A 19,125-nucleotide genomic window follows, 5' to 3' on the forward strand; every position below is an offset into this window, starting at 1 on the left:
CCCAGTGCAATGACAGGGGTGGTTAGTCCTATCCCTTTAGGTGCCATATCCTTTGTGGGCCCTGGTTCCCATCCCAGCTGCTCCACTTCCTTTCAGTTCTCTGCTTGTGGCCTGGGAAAGCAGTGGAGGATGGCCCAAAGCCTTGGGACCTGTGCCCATGTGGGAGACCTGGAAGAAGCTCCTGGCTTTGGATCAGCTCAGCTGTAGCTGTCGTGGCCACTTGGGGAGTGAACCAACAAATGGAAGGTCTTTCTGCCTCTCCTCTGTGTAAATCTGCCTTCCCAATAAAAAATAAACGTCTTAATTGTTTGTTCACATGTTTCAGCATTGCTACAGTTATTTTGTAAAGCTTTGTGTTTTTACCTTTGTAAAACTAGTGGTTAAGCATTTTATAGTAATCATTTTACATTCACAATGTGATTACTTAAATTTACTGTTTAATTGCATGGAAAAATCATTTCATTCACATTGTTTATAGCAGTTGTCCATATTCTCACCAAGCTCAGGTCTTCTTGCTTTTAAGTTATTGAACTTACTATTCAGTGAAGTATTAAGCCTTTTTATTGTAATGGAAATTTCAAGTGTTTTCTGAAATACTAAAAAGAAAGACTTCGAAAAGAAGAGAAGGAAAGAGGACGGGAGGGAGGAAAGGATTATGTTCTCAGAATTATATTTAACAAATCTGTTAAATAATTTTCTGCATTTTAGATAGTTTTAAAATTAGGAAGTGAGTGGTTTAAGAGTACTACCAAAGCTGTTTTGAATCAAGTAACTTTTTAAACCTTTTGTTCCTTTGAAAGAGTTAAAGGAAGGAGAAAAGGTAGAAGGGGGATAAGGGACAGACACACACAGAAAGTGCTCAGTTTTCCATCTGCTGGATTACTGCATGAAGGGTCACAGCAGCCGGACCTGGGCCAGGCAGGAGCTAGAAGCTACAACTCCGCCTTACACTCCCCGGTGTGTGGCTGGGGCCACAGCGCTAGGCCATCTCCTGGTGCTTCCAATGTATTAGCAGGAAGTTGGGGCTGACTGCTTCTGCCAATTTTCTAATGGGTTTATGACTTCTGTTGAGTTTTGAAGGAATAAAAAAGTAAATTGTCAATTGATTAAGAATCTATAATTTGGGGGTTTTTAAATGTGACATCTTACATTTCAAAATAGTAAAACTCTTGGGCCTGGTGTGATGGCCTAGTGGGGTAAATGCTCGCTTTGCATTTGCCAGGATCCTGTATGCGTGTCCATCCAGTTCCACTGCTGGTAGCTTGGGAAGGCAGTTGAGGATGGCCCAAAGTCTTGGGACCCTGTACCCATGTGGGAGACTCAGAAGAGGCTCTCTTGGCTCCTGGCTATGGATCAGCTCAGCTCTGGCCATTGGGGAGTGAATCAGCAGATGGAAGATCCCTCTGCATCTCCTTTCTCTGTACCTGCCTTTCCAATTAAATTTTTTTAAGGAAAAAAATAATAAACTCTGAAGCTATAGCACTTGTAACTTCAAACGGTCAATACAAAACAAACATCCCTGAATTTAAGTTTCACATGGCATTCCCTAGAGAAGACATGAATAGAAATTTGCTCGTCAAGATAATATCTGTCAGTGTACTAAAGCCTAAAATATCTGGCTTAAGATAGCAGAGATTTATTTCTTATTCATACAGCATGTCCCTTGTGGGATAGTGATGGATTCTACTCTGGGTCTTCATTTGGGGACTAGTGTTAACCACTGCTATTTAACGTGACAGAGGACTAGGTGAGCAATTATGTATCAAGTTTTAAAATGTTTTGGTAGATGGTGTGTCATTTCTAATAGTTCCGTGGCTAGAATAAATTCTGTCTTGACACTTAACTTTCATTAATTTTATTGATGCCTGATGCTTAGAGCCCTGCCCTGTCGGTAGGCAGCCCTGATAATTAGCATCAACTCCAGAGGAATGTATGACATTGTGCATGACTGATTAGTAACATCTCTGTTTAAAGAAAATTGCCAAGTAGCTTTGAACCTGTCCTGCTTTGATTGAGCTAAGTATCTCCATGCTGAAATGCAAACTAGATAATTGAGTAATATCCAGTAGTTATTTAGGTGTCACGTGGTTCATTTGAGCCTACTTGTCCTTGGATTTTTCTGTTAATTTCATAAGATTTTCTGTTATGTACTTGCTTGTAACATAAGCCTATTAATAAAGAAAGACTTAAAATTATAGACCTTTTTAAATGTAAAAAGTGTTGAATAATAATGCCACTGTAGAAGGTTTGAAAAGTTACAAGGGTGTTAATTGGTTTGTTATATGATAACAAAGTGTTACATATTGTATCATAGGCATATACTGAGAACTTTAAGTGTAACTTTTGTAAAATTTGCTACATGAGGAAATACAAATGAATTACCCCTGAAATTCAGAGTGCTTATCTAGACGCCTAAATTTCTTTTAGATGAGTGATATATGTAGCATTTATATGTACATCTGAAGATTCTTTCTTTTGCCAAAGCTGTAAATCAGCTTTGATGAACTTGTATGTATGTATGCCTCCTTACTGGTGGTATAAACCAGGATTGGATAATTTCTTCACAAGGAAAACCCTTTCTTTACTATTTTTAAAGTTGTAAAGTTTCCATAGTATAAAATTTTCTATTTCAGTGATTTTAAAGTACAATTCATTGATGTTAAGTACATTCACTTTATTGTGTATGATCACCACCGTACATAGTTCCAGAACTCCTTTTATCTTCCCAAACTGGAACTCTGTACCCATGAAACAGGAATTTTCCATTTTCCTCTCCTCTGAGCCTGGTGGCCAGGACTCTTTCTCGCTGGGAGTTTGAGTACTTGGGATAAGTCATGTAAATGGACTCACACACCGCCTATCTTTTTTTGTGATTGGATTATTTGTTTGACCATAATGTCTTCAGAGTTCATCTATGTTCCAGTGTGTATCAGATTGCTCCTCCCTTTTAAAGGCTAAATAACAATTCTGTTATTTCTGTACGTTACATTTAGTTTATTCATTCAGCAGACACTGGTGTTGCTTCCACCTTTTGGTTACAGTGAGTAATGATGCTGTAGTCACAGGCTTACAGATGATCTGCTTCTCTCCCTGGGTTCAGCGCATTTGGCTATGTGTAGTAGAGTTGATAGATCATATGGGAAGTCTGCTATGTATTTTGAGGAACTGTTGCACTGTGCTCCATAAGGACTGCAGCATTTTTTTTTAAAGATAGTTCTAGAAAGACAGAACTATAGGGAGGGAGAGATCGTGCATCTGCTGATCGTCCAAGTGGGCACAACTTCCAGGGTGACGCCAAGAGCAAGGAGCATCTTTTGGTTGCTCGTGTGGATGCAGGAGATCAAGCTCTGGGGCGTTGGCTCTTCCTGGGCAGCGAGGCCGGAAGCTGGATCCAAAGTGGAGCAATTGGCACTTGAACTGGCTCCTGTGTGGATTGATGACACTACCAGTGATGGCTTAACCTGATACACCACTGTGCTGGTCCCAAGGCTGTAACATTTGATGATTGCATCAGCAGTGAGGGCTTTCAGTTTTCCACATCCTTTCAATAGTTGCTTTTCTGAATTCTTTTTTGGTGACAATAGGCAAACAGATATAAAGTGATTTTTTTCCTCCAATCCCTAACAATTTTTTGGTATGTTTTTGTGTGAATAAATGGTTTCAGCTCAGTTGGTGAACTGGTTGGTGCTTTACTGATCCTGTATTAAAAATGTTTCATTGTTATTGAGAAGATGTCAGAGTGTCTTTCAGAGTGGATGTCTAGTTACACTCCTGTTAACAAGGAATAAGACTTCTCTCATTGTTGCCAGTATTAGGTGGGGTCAGTGTTTAGATTTTTGCTAGCTTAGGTGTGTAACACTATATCATTTTTGATTGTAATTTTCTAATGACATGAATGATGATGAGTAGCTGTTTGTTATTCATATGTCTTTGGTGTGAGGTGTTTGTTCTGATGTTTTTGCTCACATTTTGAGTTGTTTGTTGAATTTTAAAAGTTCTTTGGGGTAGAAGTTCTCTGTCAGATACGTTTTGCATGTATTTTCTCTCAGACTGTGACTTGGTTTTTCCTTCTCTTAACAGCATCTTTCACAGACCAGAAGGTGTTTAGGATTTAATGAAATTCTATTTACCTAGTTTTTCTTCATGGTAATCTCTGAAGAATCTGTTATACTTTATTTCATTGTGTCTTGAAAACTCAGTGCGGCAGGTCAGGATTGTGGTCCATTTGGTTGCGCGTTCCTTATGGGAGCTCTAGTGGCGTCTGGCTGCTCCACTTCTGATCCTGCTCTTTGCTAATGTGCAAGGAAGGTAGCGGACTGGCCTGATGGGTTGGATGGCTTAGAATACCTGGCTGGAGTTTGCTGTGCTGCCTTCAGCCTGACCCAGGCGCGGCTGTTGGCAGCATTTGGGAAGTGAGCTAGTGGATAAAAGATCTTTTTCTCTTGCTGTCTCCCTCACTCTCCTTGTGATTCTGTTTTTTAATTGTTTAAGAACATTAAAAATAAAAATTTAGTGCCAAACCCAAGGATACCTGGATTTTTTTCTCTAGGTTTGTTAATTTTGCCCCTAATATTTAAGTGTGTGATTAATTTTGAATCAAACTTTGAAAAGTATACATTTGCTCAGTAGATTTTTTTGGCATGTGAATTCCCAGTGTTGCAGTACGTTGTTGGAGATTGTCTTTTCTCCGTTTTCTTTTCATTGCATTTTCAAAGATCAGTTCACCATATTTGAGTAGCTAATTCCTGGGTTGTTAATTCTGTTTTATTGACTTGCTTGTTCATAGCCTGTCACACACTTGAGTACTAGCACTGTGGTCATGTCTTCATTGTTATTCTTTTTCAGTATTGTGTTGGCTGTTTTCATGTGAACTTTAGAACCAGATTTCTGTTATCTACAAAAGTAGCTTGCTTTTTTGGGGATTGTGTTGAACCTTAAAGTTGATTTGTAGAGTTGGTATTTTAACAGTCTTTTCCTCTGTGATTATGCAAGGAGCTTTGATTTTAGTTAGATCTTCAGTGATTGCCCTCATAATTGTTTCTGTTGCCCTCACAGAGGTCCTTTGCATATTTTGTTAGAATTACAAGTAAGTATTTATTTTGATGCTAATGTATATAGTATGGTGTTCATAATGACATATTCCAGTCACTGCTGGTAGATTGGCAGAAAGGCAGTTGACCTTATTATATGATCAGTTTGTACTGCCATCTTGCTATTCCCATCTTAGTATTTTGCTTTCTGTTTCAAGAGGGCGGGATTTTGTTAGATAGACAGTTATGTCATTTGCAAATAAAGGCAGCTTTTTTTATTCCTCCTTATAATGTGTATTTTCCATTTCCTTTGCTTACTGTGTTAGGACTTTCAGCTCAGTGTTAAGGTGTTCTTAACTTTTCCCCCGTCTTAGAGGGAAAACATCTGATTACCAACCATTAAGTCAATTGTTAGTTGTAGATCTTATGCATGAGTTCTTTTTCAAGTTGCAGAAATGACCCTTTTGCTAGTTTGGCTTCTCAATTTTGCTTCTCAATTTTGCCAGGTGCCTTTTATGTGGCAATCAGTATGGTCAGGTTTTTTTTTTTTTTCCCCAAATTATTAGCCTGTTGGTATGCTAGAATACATTTATTTTTGAATATTGAACCATCCTTGAATACCTGAAATAAGAACCACTTGATTATAATGTATAAATCTTTTTAAAAATAATGTATATATCTTATACACTTGTTGGATTCAGTGTGTTAATGTTTGAGAATTTTCATGTTTATGCATAAGAAAATTGGTCTTTTGTTTTCATTTCTTTTTTTTTTTTCCTTTTCCTAAGTGTTTATGCTAGGGAAATGATGGCTCCATAGAAGAAGGTGGGATGTTTTCTTCTGCTTCTAAGAAATGGTTGTAAAAATGTTGTATGGTTTCTTACATGTTTGGTATAATGCACTTGGAAACCCTCCTCGGCCTTGTGCTTTATATTTGGAAGCTTATTAATTAGTGATTCATAATTATTAATTATTAGATATAGATCTGCTAAAATCATTTTTTTTTTGTAGCTTGCTTGTGGTTCATTTCATCTAAATGATTAAATTTGTGGGATTAGGGTTTATATATATACAAAATATATATATATTTATATATGTATATATATAAATAAGTTTAAGTAGTTATTTGAAAGGCAGGATGACAGTTTTTCTATCTGCTGCTTCTTGCGCCAAATGCCCTTCACAGTCAGGGCTGGCCCAAGCCAAGCCCAGGAGCCTGGAACTCCATCATATTTCCTGAAGGCGTGGCAGGGACACAAGTACTTCTGCTGCTTTCCCAGGCACACTAGCAGGGAGCTGGTTGGAAATGGAACAGCCGGGACCTGGACAAGCACTAATATGGGATTTCTGGCATCACAGGCATTAGCCTTACCCGTTATGCCACAGTGTTAGCCTCAATTAACTCTTTTTCCAAAAAAAATCGTCCTAAAAAGCAAGGAAGAATGCACATTATACAAGCATATGGATATTAATTCTACCTATAATAATCACTTTAAACATGAATGGCCAAATATAGCAATTAGAATATGTATCAGTTGATTAAAAAAAAAAGCCAACCACAAGAAAAACATTGAAAATCTAAAGACAAAAGCAGTTTAAAAGGGTAGATATAGATAATCCAGGCTAATATTAATCATACTTTGCTATAGTAGCTACATTAATCCAAAGTAGACTTCAGAAAAAGAAAAATTATGAAGAATAAAGAGGGGCATGATCCAATGATAAAAGGTCTTGTCTGATAGAATGTAACACTTAATGTGTGTGCACATCATAGACTATTAGAATACGTTACATGGGCCTGGCATGGTAGCCTAGCAGCTAAAGCCCTCGCCTTGAACACACCAGGATCTGATATGGGCGCTGGTTCTAATCCTGGCAGCTCCACTTCCCATCCAGCTCCCTGTTTGTGGCCTGGGAAAGCAGTCGAGGACGGCCCAAGGCTTTGGGACCCTGCACCTGTGTGGGAGACCTGGAAGAAGTTCCCGGTTCCCGGCTTTGGATCGGCACAGCGCCGGCCGTTGCGGCTCGCTTGGGGAGTGAATCAAGGACTGAAGGTCTTACTCTCTGTCTCCCCTCCTCTCTGTATATCTGACTTTGCAATAAAAAAATAAATAAATCTTTAAAACAAATATGTTAAACAACAACCAATGGAACTGCAGAAAGAAATCCATTATTATAGATCTGCTTTATATAGTGTTAAGTGAATTTAGTTCATTGTTCAAATTTTCTTATGTACATGGTCTTGATTATTTCCAGAATAAGATGTATTTTTAAATATACTTAGTTATGGTTATTTAATATTATGTCAACGAAGTTTTTTAACTTTGTGTAAATAAAATATCTTGCATATAAATCTGTTTTCGATGCATTTCTGAATGTAGCATTCACAATCTAAAGACTATAATAAATTTGGACATTTTTTGAAGATATATGTATTTTTTTTAAAAAAGACTTATATTTTTGCAAAGTAAGATATACAAAGATGAGAGAGATAGAAAGACCTTCCATCTGATGATTCAGTCCCCAAGTGACTGCAACGGCCGGTGCTGCACCACTCCAAAGCCAGGAGCCAGGAACTTCTTCCAGGTCTCCCACGTGGGTGCAGGGTCCCAAAGCTTTGGGCCGTCCTCGACTGCTTTCCCAGACCACAAACAGGGAGCTGGATGGGAAGTGGAGCTGCCTGGATTAGAACCGGCGTCCATATGGGATTCCGATGTGTTCAAGGCGAGGACTTTAGCTGCTAGGCTACCATGCCAGGCCTGAAGATACAGATTCTGAAATTGGTGAAGTCTGTTTTACCAGGCTTCCAAGCGATTTAAATTAGTGGTTAGTAGCATTTCTTTAATGTTGTGTGTACATCAAGGTTTTATGAATTATTAGTGATTTTATGTTAAAATGTATATTAAATTATATATAAATGGATTGAATGCTGTATAAAAATTTAAACCATAATTGGATATACTAACTTACTTTTCAAAAATCTACATAAGGTAACAAAGTTTGTAAAGCTGCAGTGCTGAGATGTTACTTGTTAGTGTAAGGGACAGTGCGTACGTGGAAGACTCTTACTTAGCCTTAACTGCTGGAGGTGCCAGTGGGAAGATTCTGATAAGAAAGAGGCAGATTCTCTGTTTAACTTCTAACTTAATAGTTTTGTTTTAAGCACTCAGATGTTAATTTTGTGGATATCAGCATTAATAGTATAGGCTAAAATAATCATAGATAATTCCTGTTTAAACTACTTTGGGTTTGAAATTGAGTGAAAACAACTTTTATGATGACTCTGCCCCCTGACCCCCCTGTTTTGTGATGCTATCGCTTAGGAATCGGCATTCCAGAAGAGTTGATTTAGCTTTGTGTGTCAGCCTGGGTCTGACAAACCAGCCACTGTGCGCTCCTCTGAGCAGTACGGCCCTTGTCACTGGTGGCCTTTCTGTGACACAAACTGTGGACTGGCATAAAGTGCAGCCTGTTGTGATCTGTCCAGTGAGGGTCTGCCAAAAACCCAGCAGACAAAACCAACTGGAGAGAAAAAGGACTTTTGTGCCCTCTTCATTCTTTCATGTCTATCATTTAAAAAAAGAGATTGTAAAGTAGCTTGTTTATGTAAGATGTATCTGCTTCTCTTTTCTCATTGCATGGATCATTTTTTAACTTCAGATCTCGCGTTGCAGGTTGTTGAGTACTTCCACATGGAGGTTGGCACAGGACCAAACTCGAGACATGCAACTCATAACAGTGGATGAGAAATTGGTAAGGATTTTCCATTATACGCTGCTACAGTTCTGCCTTCAGGGTTGCTTTTATACAATAGATATTCGGTATGGTGTTTGGGGTTTTTCTAAGAAAGTGAGTTGAATTTCTAGATTACATATACAGTTTCAAAAGAAGTAATTGTCATATACATAAAGTCATATATAACTGTTAAGAAAATTATGAGAGGATTTCCTCCTTATGGCATTAGTATCATTTGTAGCACTTCTTCTTTTGGATTACTCTTTAGTTACATTCCTGTAATAGAAGTTGTGATATTTCGTTTTCCTGGATATGTGCTAGTGCGTTGTGTGTATATATGCTTGAAATTAAATTTAACTACCAACACCTGAGTTTCAGCAGGGATTACTAACCATTTTCATTCAGTGACCTTTTTTTTTTTTTTTAGCTATTTCCCTTCTAAATGTTGTACAGTATTATCACTTTGTAAGTGCAATTTATATACTCACACTTAAATTTCTTCAGCATTAAAAGTATAGACAGATAAATAGGTAAGTTGACAGACCATTTGGAAAATTCACATTTTTCAAATAAGCTTGTGCTTATCCTTCAGGTTGGTTAGTTTCATTTTCAAGTTCTTATTTTTTAAAAGAAAAAATGATTCATTTATTTGAAAGATAGATTTATAGACAGGAGGTAAGATGCAGCTGCAACAGCTGGGGCTGGACCAGGCCAAATCCACACACCAGGAGCTTCTTCCGGGTCTCCCATGAGGGTATCGGGGTTCCAGGGACCTGGGTCATCTTCATTGCCTTCCCAGGCACCTTAGCCACTATCTGGATTGCAAGTGCGATGCCAGTGGGAATTCAGCACGGCAGGCAGTGGCTTAACCTTCTGCTCCCAGTGCCAGCCTGTTCAAGCTATTTCTGTTTTTCTTTTGTAATATTTATTTAAAAGATGAGGAATTCACTCCCACATGTGGGTCATATTCAGAGATGGGGGCCTGGGAGAGGCAAGGTGGGAAATAGTGTTTCTACTTTTATCTTGTGTCCTCCTGCAGAGAATGAGCCCCTCTTCTGCCCCTGGAAAGGGGAGTGGTTCTGTGATCCCACCTCTGTGTCCCAGGTGAGGAGGAGTACATTGTAAGGAAGCAGGCATTTGATTGGCAGGTGGGCAGACAGTAATACAGAGCAGGGGTGGTATGGCTTCCAGTTTAGGGGCTATGGGTGAGGCCTGCCAAGGACACATGAGACTTCTAGTCTGTCTGCTCCCAGGCTGGTGCAGTGACACACAGCAGGTGTGGCCTGCCTAGGACCCTAGTGTCAGGTCCCTGGCCTGATGCTCTGGCTTAGGACCTGTCAGTGGCCTGCCTGCTGAAAGCCGTACGTGGAGAAGCCCCTAGGACATTAGCCACAGTCCCTTTCTTTAAAGAATAGTCATCTGTGCTGGCACATTGCATAAGGTTGGCACTTGCCTAGGTGCCCTGGGCAGCTGCCTGCAGCTCAGCTTCAGATTTCTTTAATGCCTCCTGACGTTTCTAGGTTACTTCAACTTTCACCCAGATTACTCTGATAGTTTCCCAGTTAGTCTCCCTCAGACTCTGAGCCAGGCTAAAGCTGAGCGCCCGTAACTGGGAACCCCATCTGGGTCTTCCTCATGGGTGATAGGGGCACTGCCCTGCTGCCTTCCTAATTGCACATTGATCACAAGTTGGCATCTGGAACAGAGCTAATACTCCAACCTAGTATGATGCAGGCAGCAGATGTCTCACATGGTGTCTTACCTGTTAAATCTAACTCCTGCCCTGAGCAGAGTCTTGCAAAATGCTGGTTTGTACATTTTTTTCCTGTATAAAATTCTTGGGGGCTTTCTGTTTCCTTAGAGTAGACATTACGATCTTAGCATGACCTTTGAAAGGCAGTGTCGGAGAAAGGAGAAAGACTGATTCACTTTCCAAATGACCACGATAGCCAGGGCTGGTCCATCCTGAAGCCAAGAGCCTGGCTCTCTTGCGAATGGCAACATCTGAGGCCCTTGGCCTTCTTCCGCTGTTTTCCCAGGTATGTTAGCTGGGAGCTAAATCGGAAGTAGGGTGGCCAGCGCTCCAGCTGGCCTTGTGAGTGACGGCTTAGCTCATGGTGAACTTCATTGGCTCCAGCACTTGACCTTTGAACCCCTCTGCGAATTTAGCTAGTGTTTTCCTCTCCAGTCTCACATTCCATGCTACTGCCACGTCAGACCCAAAACCTGCTCTTTTATTCTGCATCAGGGCATTCAGAGTTTTGGTTCCCACTACCTAGATCTGTTCTCCATCAAGTCTGTTTTTTTTTTTTTTAAAGATTTACTTATTTTTATAAATTATCTTTAAATTTTTTTTATAATATCTTACAGTTTTATAAATACCATCCGTTGGTTCAATCCCCAAGTGGCCACAATGGCCAGAGCTGCGCCAATCTGAAATTAAGAGCCAGAACTTCTGCATCTCCCATGAGGGGGCAAGGTTCCAAGGCTTTGGACCATCCTCTACTGCTTTCCCAGGCCACAAGCATGGAGCTGGATGGGAAGCAGAGCAGCCGGGACATGAACTGGCACTCATTTGGGATGTCAATACTTACAAGATGAGGATTTAGCTCTTGTGCCATCATGCCAGGCCATCATCATCTTCATCCATTTAGTTTTTAAATTTTTCAGTTAACACACTGCTTACTTAGTTCAACATAAAAGAAATGAGGCAGTAGTAAATACATGTGAAAGGAGGAGGATTTTGATATGCCATATATTCATTCGTCAGTGAGGGCACAGTCTGTCTCTTTTCAGAGCTATTTATTTTTTTTTACTTAAAAAGCAGAGTGACCAAGGGAGAAATCTTGCGCCTATGTGTTCACTCTTCACATTTCTTAAGCAACTGGAGCTGGACCAAGCTATAGTCGGGAGGCTGGAGTCCTGTTCATGTGGGCTGCTTGGGTTATCATCTGCTGCCTTCTCAGGCACATTAGACGCCAATAGATTGAAGTCAAGTAACTGGGACTGAAACTGTTGTTGCAGTTGCAAGCCATGGTTTAACCCCCAAGCACACTGTTTTTTCCTTAAGCTCTGAGAGGTGGCTCAAGAGCTTGTTTCAGTATTATAGTATATTCTCTGTAAAATCCTGAAAAATTAAAGCATAGTAATGTTTCTTCTAGTTTCCTTTTATTCTGGTTTGAAAAGTTAGTGAATTAGCCAGTTATATGTTGCTCAGGGCCAGTGTTGTGACACAACTGTGTGGTTTTATTTTTGGGATTTCTGTTCTGTTCCAAAGATGTTCAGGTCTGTTTTTTGCACTAGTACAAGCTGTTGATTGCAACTGCTCTACAGTCCTACTTGATCTGCTATTGTTATGCTTCTAGCTTTCTTTCTGTTGCTTAAGATTACTCTAGCTATTTGGGATCTCTTGTGTTTTCTGTAAATATTAGCATCCTTTCCACATCAGAGAAAAATGTGGTATTTTGATTGGGATTGCGTTGAGTCTGAAAATCAGTCTGGGCAGTATGGGCGTTTTAAAGTTATTAATGAACATGCGAAGTTCTTTTGTGTCTTCTGTCTCTTTAATTTTGTAGTTTTATTGTAGAGGTTCTTCACATCCTCGGTTAAATTTATTACAAGGTTTCTTTTTTTTTTTCTTTTTTTAAAATTATTTTTTAATAATCTTACTTAGTTGATTAGGGTACAAAGGGTCAAGGGCTACAGGGTGAAAGTTGGTAATACCATTGTTTCCACACTAATATTATCATTTTTCCCTGTATCTGGGGTCAGGGGAGTAACAAAGGGAAAAGCCCCACCCAGCCTCCCACCCCATCCCAGATCCCCAAGGGGAGGCACGCTCCGGCAGTCCTGCTCAAGCAGTGTTGATGGTTCATCAGTTCTGGATTGCTGCCAATCTCACTGTTCCAATCGCAATGAAACCTATTCAGAGTCCACTGGCTGACAGTCTCTTCAAGGTTGAGGTTCTAAGATCAGCAGTTCAGTTGGAGGGATCTCCAAAGAAACTTCATCTGAGATGATCCGAGACCCGATTCTTGCTTGAGTTTGCCAGTACAGACTCCAACACCGTCCGTCACACCAATCAGCTTATGCACATGCCGGTCGTTGCAATTGCTGGGTCAGTTCTGTTTCCAGCCCCGCCTTCCTCGTGAACCAACGGGTGTTGTAGTCCAGCTCGATCCTACCCACTTCATATTCGATCCTCATGCAAACCAGTGGGAGCTGCAGCCTAGCTGGGGCGACTCCCCATGACCCCCACCAGTTCTGCCCCCTACCCTGGTTCTTATGCTTGCCAGTATGTACTGCAGGTTTGTCCAGTCTGTCCCACATCCCATTTAGCTCTCGCACATGTCAATGGGCATTGAAGGCTAGTTCAACCCAACCAACCTAATATTTAGCCCACACACTTACTGGCAGGTGCCTTTCTGTCTAGCCACCCCTGCCCCTGTCGTGGTTTTCGTGCTGTTCAGTGAGAGTGGTAACCCACAAGGGAGGTGCCCACTGTTTCCCTTCTAGGCCACACCCACTCCCAGATTATGCACTCTCCAGGTGGTTCTGGAATTTGACTTGACAGAATTAGCTCCAAGTGCCAGCCTCTGCCAGCTAATGCTGCAGCTAAGCCCAACCAACCCTCACCCACTTTAATTTTTGCTTGCACCGGTTAGAACAGTCAGCCCACTTTGGCCCTTCATTTATCTAGCTCACATGAGGCCCACAGGTGTTAGAGCCCTGCCTAATCTGATCTGCCCCCATCCCGACTCCCGCCTCCCGCTTTCCAATGTAAGTAGTTGTCTAGCAGGGGAGCCCACTTCCCCTGTTGGCTTTGCCTCCTCCCCCTGATTTTCACATGTGCTATTTGGGTGCTACAACCACATCTGGTATGGCTCATCTCACCTTGGCATTCCTCAATGTGTACTGGCATGTGTCGCAACTGAACCTGGCCCAACCCACACTCTGTTCTGCTGCTCAAATTAGCCAGTGGGCAGTATGAACAGGTTCAGCCTAGTCTGCCCTCAGCCCATGCCATGTGTATGCCAGTGGGATAATTTCCATAGCCTGTTCTTGGCTGTTTCCTATTGTGCTTCTTGCGCTTACCTGCAGGGACTGTGTCCTGCTGGAGAAGTTGCCCAGGCTCCTCCATCAGAACCTCTCCCAGTGCCAGATTTCGCTCATACCAGTGGGTCCATGAACCAGCCCTACTCAGTTCACCTCCTGTCCTAACAGGAACAGTGGCTTTTCCTGACTGGCCTTCAGCCCAATCTGGTTCTTATTGTTGGATGTTTCAACCAAGCATGGTTCTTCCATACCCCCATACAGCTCACACATGGTTCAGTAAGGGCTGAGACCTAGCCTAGTCTGTCCCACATCTCCCCTGGTCCTCCAGAGCACCAGATGGTGTTGGAGTCTAGGCTGGCTTGGTGCTTCCAGTCCCAGTCCACACTTGTGCCAGGTGAGATTGCAATCGTACCCTGATCAGAACGCAACCCCAGTTCTAGCCCATGCCCTCCTTGGTGGGAAACTCAACCCAGCTAAGGTGTCCCCTAAGCTCCCCAACCGGGCCTATTCCCAGCCTTAGATCACGTGCAGGCAAGTGGTTGCTCTGACTCAGCTTGGCAGAGCCCCTTACTTGTCCTTCCCCTTAGATGCTGTGGCCTAGCATTCCTGTCTCACGCAGATCAGTAGGTGCAAGGACCTACTTGACATGACTTGTGCTCCAACCTGATTTCTGTTGTTTCTTGTGAGGTAAGGTTTGTTCAACCCTGCCCATTCTGCCCTCTTCCAGTGGCAGTCCTGCTCACCCAACATCCTGTTTTAGGATGCACATTCAGGTACTGCTGCCTTGACCTGCTCTGACTGTTGTGGGTTCCTTTACCTGTGAGTGATGGCAGGTGGCATGATCACACCTAGCTTAGTCCATCGCAACCCCAGCTTGTGAGCTAACCAGGGGGACTTGTATTTCCACAGGGTTGGGCCCACAGAACCCCACAGAGTCTTCCCTCAGACCAAGTTCTCTCGTGTGCTGGATAGTGTCTTGACCCTGCCAAATGTGATCACTCCACCACTCCACCACCCAGTCGGGTAATGGAACCTAACACTGCCAAAGAGGGCCCCGATCCATAGCTTTGGTGTGGGCTGGTGTGTGGTGATTGGTGATGTTCTATGCTAACAGCCCATCTCTCGATTCCTAATTGGGCTGGTGAATCTGTCTAACCCAAAATATCTTCTGGGTACTTCCCTCCAAACCAGCAGGTCTCAGTCCCCATGCATACCTGAAACTTTCATGGTCCTATCACTGGGAATCACCCAAAATTCACTTCTCATCTACACTAAAACTAGCCTTAGTCATGGGTGTCCCCAGGCAGCAACTACATATCTTAAAAACCCCAGAGTTCGCTGCCAGGCGACCAGCAGGCAAAGCCTTGCACCACTTGGTGCACTGGCCACCCTGGGGGAGGCCGAGGACTCCTTCACTGCCTTCCGGTAGTGTCTTTGGTGTGAGTTCCCAGCATTGGGTCCGACCCGGCAGGGGCAACCCCCCCCAGCCGCCACACTGCAGGGAGCTGCAGTTGCCTCTAACCCCAAGGCCCAATATTACAAGGTTTCTAAACTTTTTTTTTTTTTTTGCAGCTGTTGTGAATTGGACTGATCTTAAAACTTCTTTCTCAGCTATGTAATTAATTTTGTATACAAAAGCTATTGATTTTCATGTTCATTTTATGTCTTGCAAGTTGCCAAACTCCTCTAGGAGTTTCAGTAGTCTCTTCAAAGAGTCTTTCGGTTTCTCTTTGTGGTGGATCATGTCATCTGCAACAAGCAGGATTTGACTTCCTCAATTCCGACTTGTATCCCTTTGATTTCTCTTTCCTAATGGCTCTGACTGGAATTACTGGGGCTGTATTGAAGAGTAGCGGTGAGAGTGGGCATCCCTGTCTGATTCTGGAGCTTAGTGGGAATGCCACCAACAGTGGGAAGTGGAGTTACTCAGACATAGTAGTCTGTGACTTGGTAGAGTGATTGCTCACTTGGTGGATGGCTAGAGGTGTGGTCTAGGCATAGGTGATGTTTTGGGTCTGAGTTTAAGAGTGGAGTGAGAGTCCAGGGTGGTACCTAGATTGGGCAAGATTGATCTCCGATTTTGTCAGCGCAGGGGAGACAGGGATCACTGTCTGAAATCACTGCTTCAGCTTCTCTCTTACCAGGTGAGCGATGCATGAGTTGGCTGCACCCTGCCCACACCAGCACATGCAGGTGTTCTCCATATATCCTGTAACTTGGCCACTCTCCACACACATCACATAGTTGGTGAATTCCCAGTTACTGATTGAGTCAGATTTCCAGTTACATGTTTGACAAGTGTAGACAATGGGATGCTGGACTGTCTTTGTACCAACAATGTTGGGGTACACTTAAATAAGAGACTGATGGGATTGTAATTCCTTATGAATGATTATACCACTTTATTAAAATTGGGAGAATCTGTCAGGGTGGAAGTCGGGGGGAAATCCCAATCTATATGAAATTGTACCACATAATTCAAAAATTCAAAAGAAAAAAATATATATCTAAAAACTAAAGATTCCCAGTTATATGTGTTGAAGCTCCATTCAGCCGTAAGAATGTGTGTGCACAGTGGCAGAAAGCAGCAGTGTTTCCTACTTCAGCCCCCTCAGGTTGCTCTGCTGTAGCTGCTCTTGCAGCTCATTGGTGGGGAATATGCATGCTTCCCCCGTCAGACCGCTTGCCACCGTTTCTGTTTTTATTCATCCTTTTATTCATCATTTTATTTATTTATGTAAAGATTTATTTATTGGAAAATCAGATATACAGAGAGGAGGAGAGACAGAGAGGAAGATCTTCCGTCTGATGATTCACTCCCCAAATGAGCCGCAACGGCCAATCCGAAGCCAGGATCCAGGAACTTCTTCCAGGTCTCCCACACTGGTGCGGGGTCCCAAAGCTTTGGGCCGTCATCAACTGCTTTCCCAGGCCACAAGCAGGGAGCTGGATGGGAAGTGGGGCCATTGGGATTAGAACCAGCGCCCATATGGGATCCTGGCACATTCAAGGCGAGGACTTTAGATGCTAAGCCACGCCACCAGGCCCTATTCATCATTTAAAAAATGTTGAACATTCCAACTCCATGGAGCAGGTGCCTAGTCTCCTTGGTTGCTGCTCCACCCTTATCATAAAGCTTTTATTCAGCCTCTAATACTTGGCAGACATTTTCTCAGAATTGACTTTGTCACTTCCTGGGAGGTGTTACTTTAGATAAACTAAAAGCTTTCAAGTAAAAAAAAAAATGTTCTGAAACCCAGTGATACCACTTACCTGAGCTTGACTTTTTTCTGGTACTGAAAAAACAGTGGACTTAGTGGTAATATTAACAAATGTAATTTTTGAATTTGTGTCATGAAAATCTGTACTCTAATGGTTTTTTGTATGACCAAAGCATGATATAAAATTGTGTTTATAAATGTTTTATTTAGAGTACAAGGTACAGTAATGAATTTATGTACTTGAAAGTGTAACAGAGGGAGAGACAAAGGGATTGTTCATCTGCTGGATCAGCCCAAATGATCATGCTGGTCAGAGCTGGGCCGTTCTGAATACGAGAGCCTGGCGAGTCTTCTGGCTCTGCACGTGGTGCAAAGATGCAAGACCTTGAGCAATGCTCCCTTGCTTTCCCAGGCCATAAGCAGAGAGCTGGATAGGAAGTGGAGCTGCCAGGATTAGAACCAGCGCTCATATGGGATCCCGGCACGTTCAAGGCAAGGACTTTAGCTGCTACGCTATCAGGCCCTCTTCTCAGATTTTTAGTTTTTGAAAATACAATTATTTGTTAACATTTTGTTTACATTGATAGATAATTGACTTATTGTAAGTATTTTTAAGTTTCATGAATTTTAGTTTGTTATATACTATATATCTATAAATACATAAAGAATACCTCATTGAAGTCCTAGTAATTCTTCAGGAGATTTGAAAACTCCAGAGACCAAGAAGTTTCCCAATTGTCTTTTTTCTCCTAAATCGTCTTTTTCCTGGTTTGATTTATTTCACAAGGGTTCCAGGTCGTTTGTCATCCATTACCTTCCTGTTTGAATCTCTTCAAATGCTGCCAGGGTTTCTCCTGATACTGTGGATGTGGTCCAGGGTGTGGTGGAAGTTCACTTAGAATATGGGTTCTCACACTTCTTACGTGGATTGCATGCAGAGTTAATACGCAGAGAAAAATCTGAGATCTTGTCAAGTTCTATTTCTTCCATCTTGACATGCTAAATATTTTTAACAACAACATGTTACCATGTAAAGTGTAGTTTCTTTTTTTTTTACTATTACATCTTGCAGACAGAATTTACAGAGTATAATAAAGGACTTCACACAGTGTTTTGTGGATATCAGTAGCAGTATAATTAAAAATTTGTTTTCTTCTGGTTGTCAATTGTTTCCCATCCAAGTACTAACCAGGCCCGACCCTGCTTAGCTTCCGAGATCAGACGAGATCGGGCGCGTTCAGGGCGGTATGGCCGTAGACTTCTGGTTGTCAATTGTGTATTGACAATATGTGGGGTTTTTTTTAGGCATAGAATGTAGAAAGGAAAAGGCTGCCTAGCATTTTCTGGAGTAAAGAATCCATTCTTTCACTTTGAGAGCATATTGTTGATATTGTTAGAGAAAAAATCTTTAGACAGGCAAGTTGTAGTTATTTCTGGAATCTGTAAACAAATTTTATATCAGAATATATGGTGGATTTCTAGTCAGTCAATTTTGAGTTTTTTCGACATATATATATATAAACAGCTATCAGTTATATATAAACTATTAGTTAATCTGCATTTACTCTCGGAATGAGTAAGAATTTAAATGCGTAAAGATGAGATGACAGCATTTTAAATTGATCCTACAGTCCAATGCCTGTTTCAAAGCAGTGTGTTCAAAACTTTTGTAGATTGCACTGTTAATTTACCAGATAAGTGGTAATTTCTTGGTTTTTGCTGCAGTAGGGACTGTGCCATGGAGGTTGGGTGAAGAATGTCTTTGCCTTTTTGTGCATTACTAAGAGGGTAGCACTGCGCCCTTTCTGCCTCTCTAACCTGTCTCCTTTCAGTACATTGCATGAGTACCCGTGTCCAGTGAGCATGTTATGTTGTCTTCATACCCTATTTTGATTTACAAAGGAGAGATGTTAAATTTGCAATACATTTAAAGGACTTTTTTCCCCAAAAACCAGCCAAATATATATTATTGAATATTAAATAGAATTACCCAGGTATAGTTTTGCCTTTATCACTTTTATTTTCTTTTTACCATAATGATTCCTTATTTATAACATTTGCCTTATATTATTAGTATAGTAGAT

At 41.6% G+C, this 19,125-nt stretch overlaps 1 protein-coding gene across 2 annotated transcripts in view; it reads left to right on the forward strand.

The window, feature by feature from the left end:
• The window catches only part of NDUFS4 (NADH:ubiquinone oxidoreductase subunit S4), an 86,353-nt gene that overhangs the window by 21,217 nt on the left and 46,011 nt on the right, over positions 1–19,125 (forward strand). For both annotated transcript variants that reach the window (XM_040977530.1, XM_040977529.1), the window contains exon 2: positions 8,705–8,783. In XM_040977530.1, the coding sequence (XP_040833464.1) occupies positions 8,705–8,783 (79 nt within the window). The remainder of the gene's footprint in view (positions 1–8,704; positions 8,784–19,125) is intronic.

Source organism: Ochotona curzoniae, unplaced genomic scaffold (assembly GCF_017591425.1).
Source record: "Ochotona curzoniae isolate NIBS_2020 unplaced genomic scaffold, NIBS_Ocur_1.0 contig_2754, whole genome shotgun sequence".
Taxonomy (NCBI): Eukaryota; Metazoa; Chordata; class Mammalia; order Lagomorpha; family Ochotonidae; genus Ochotona; species Ochotona curzoniae.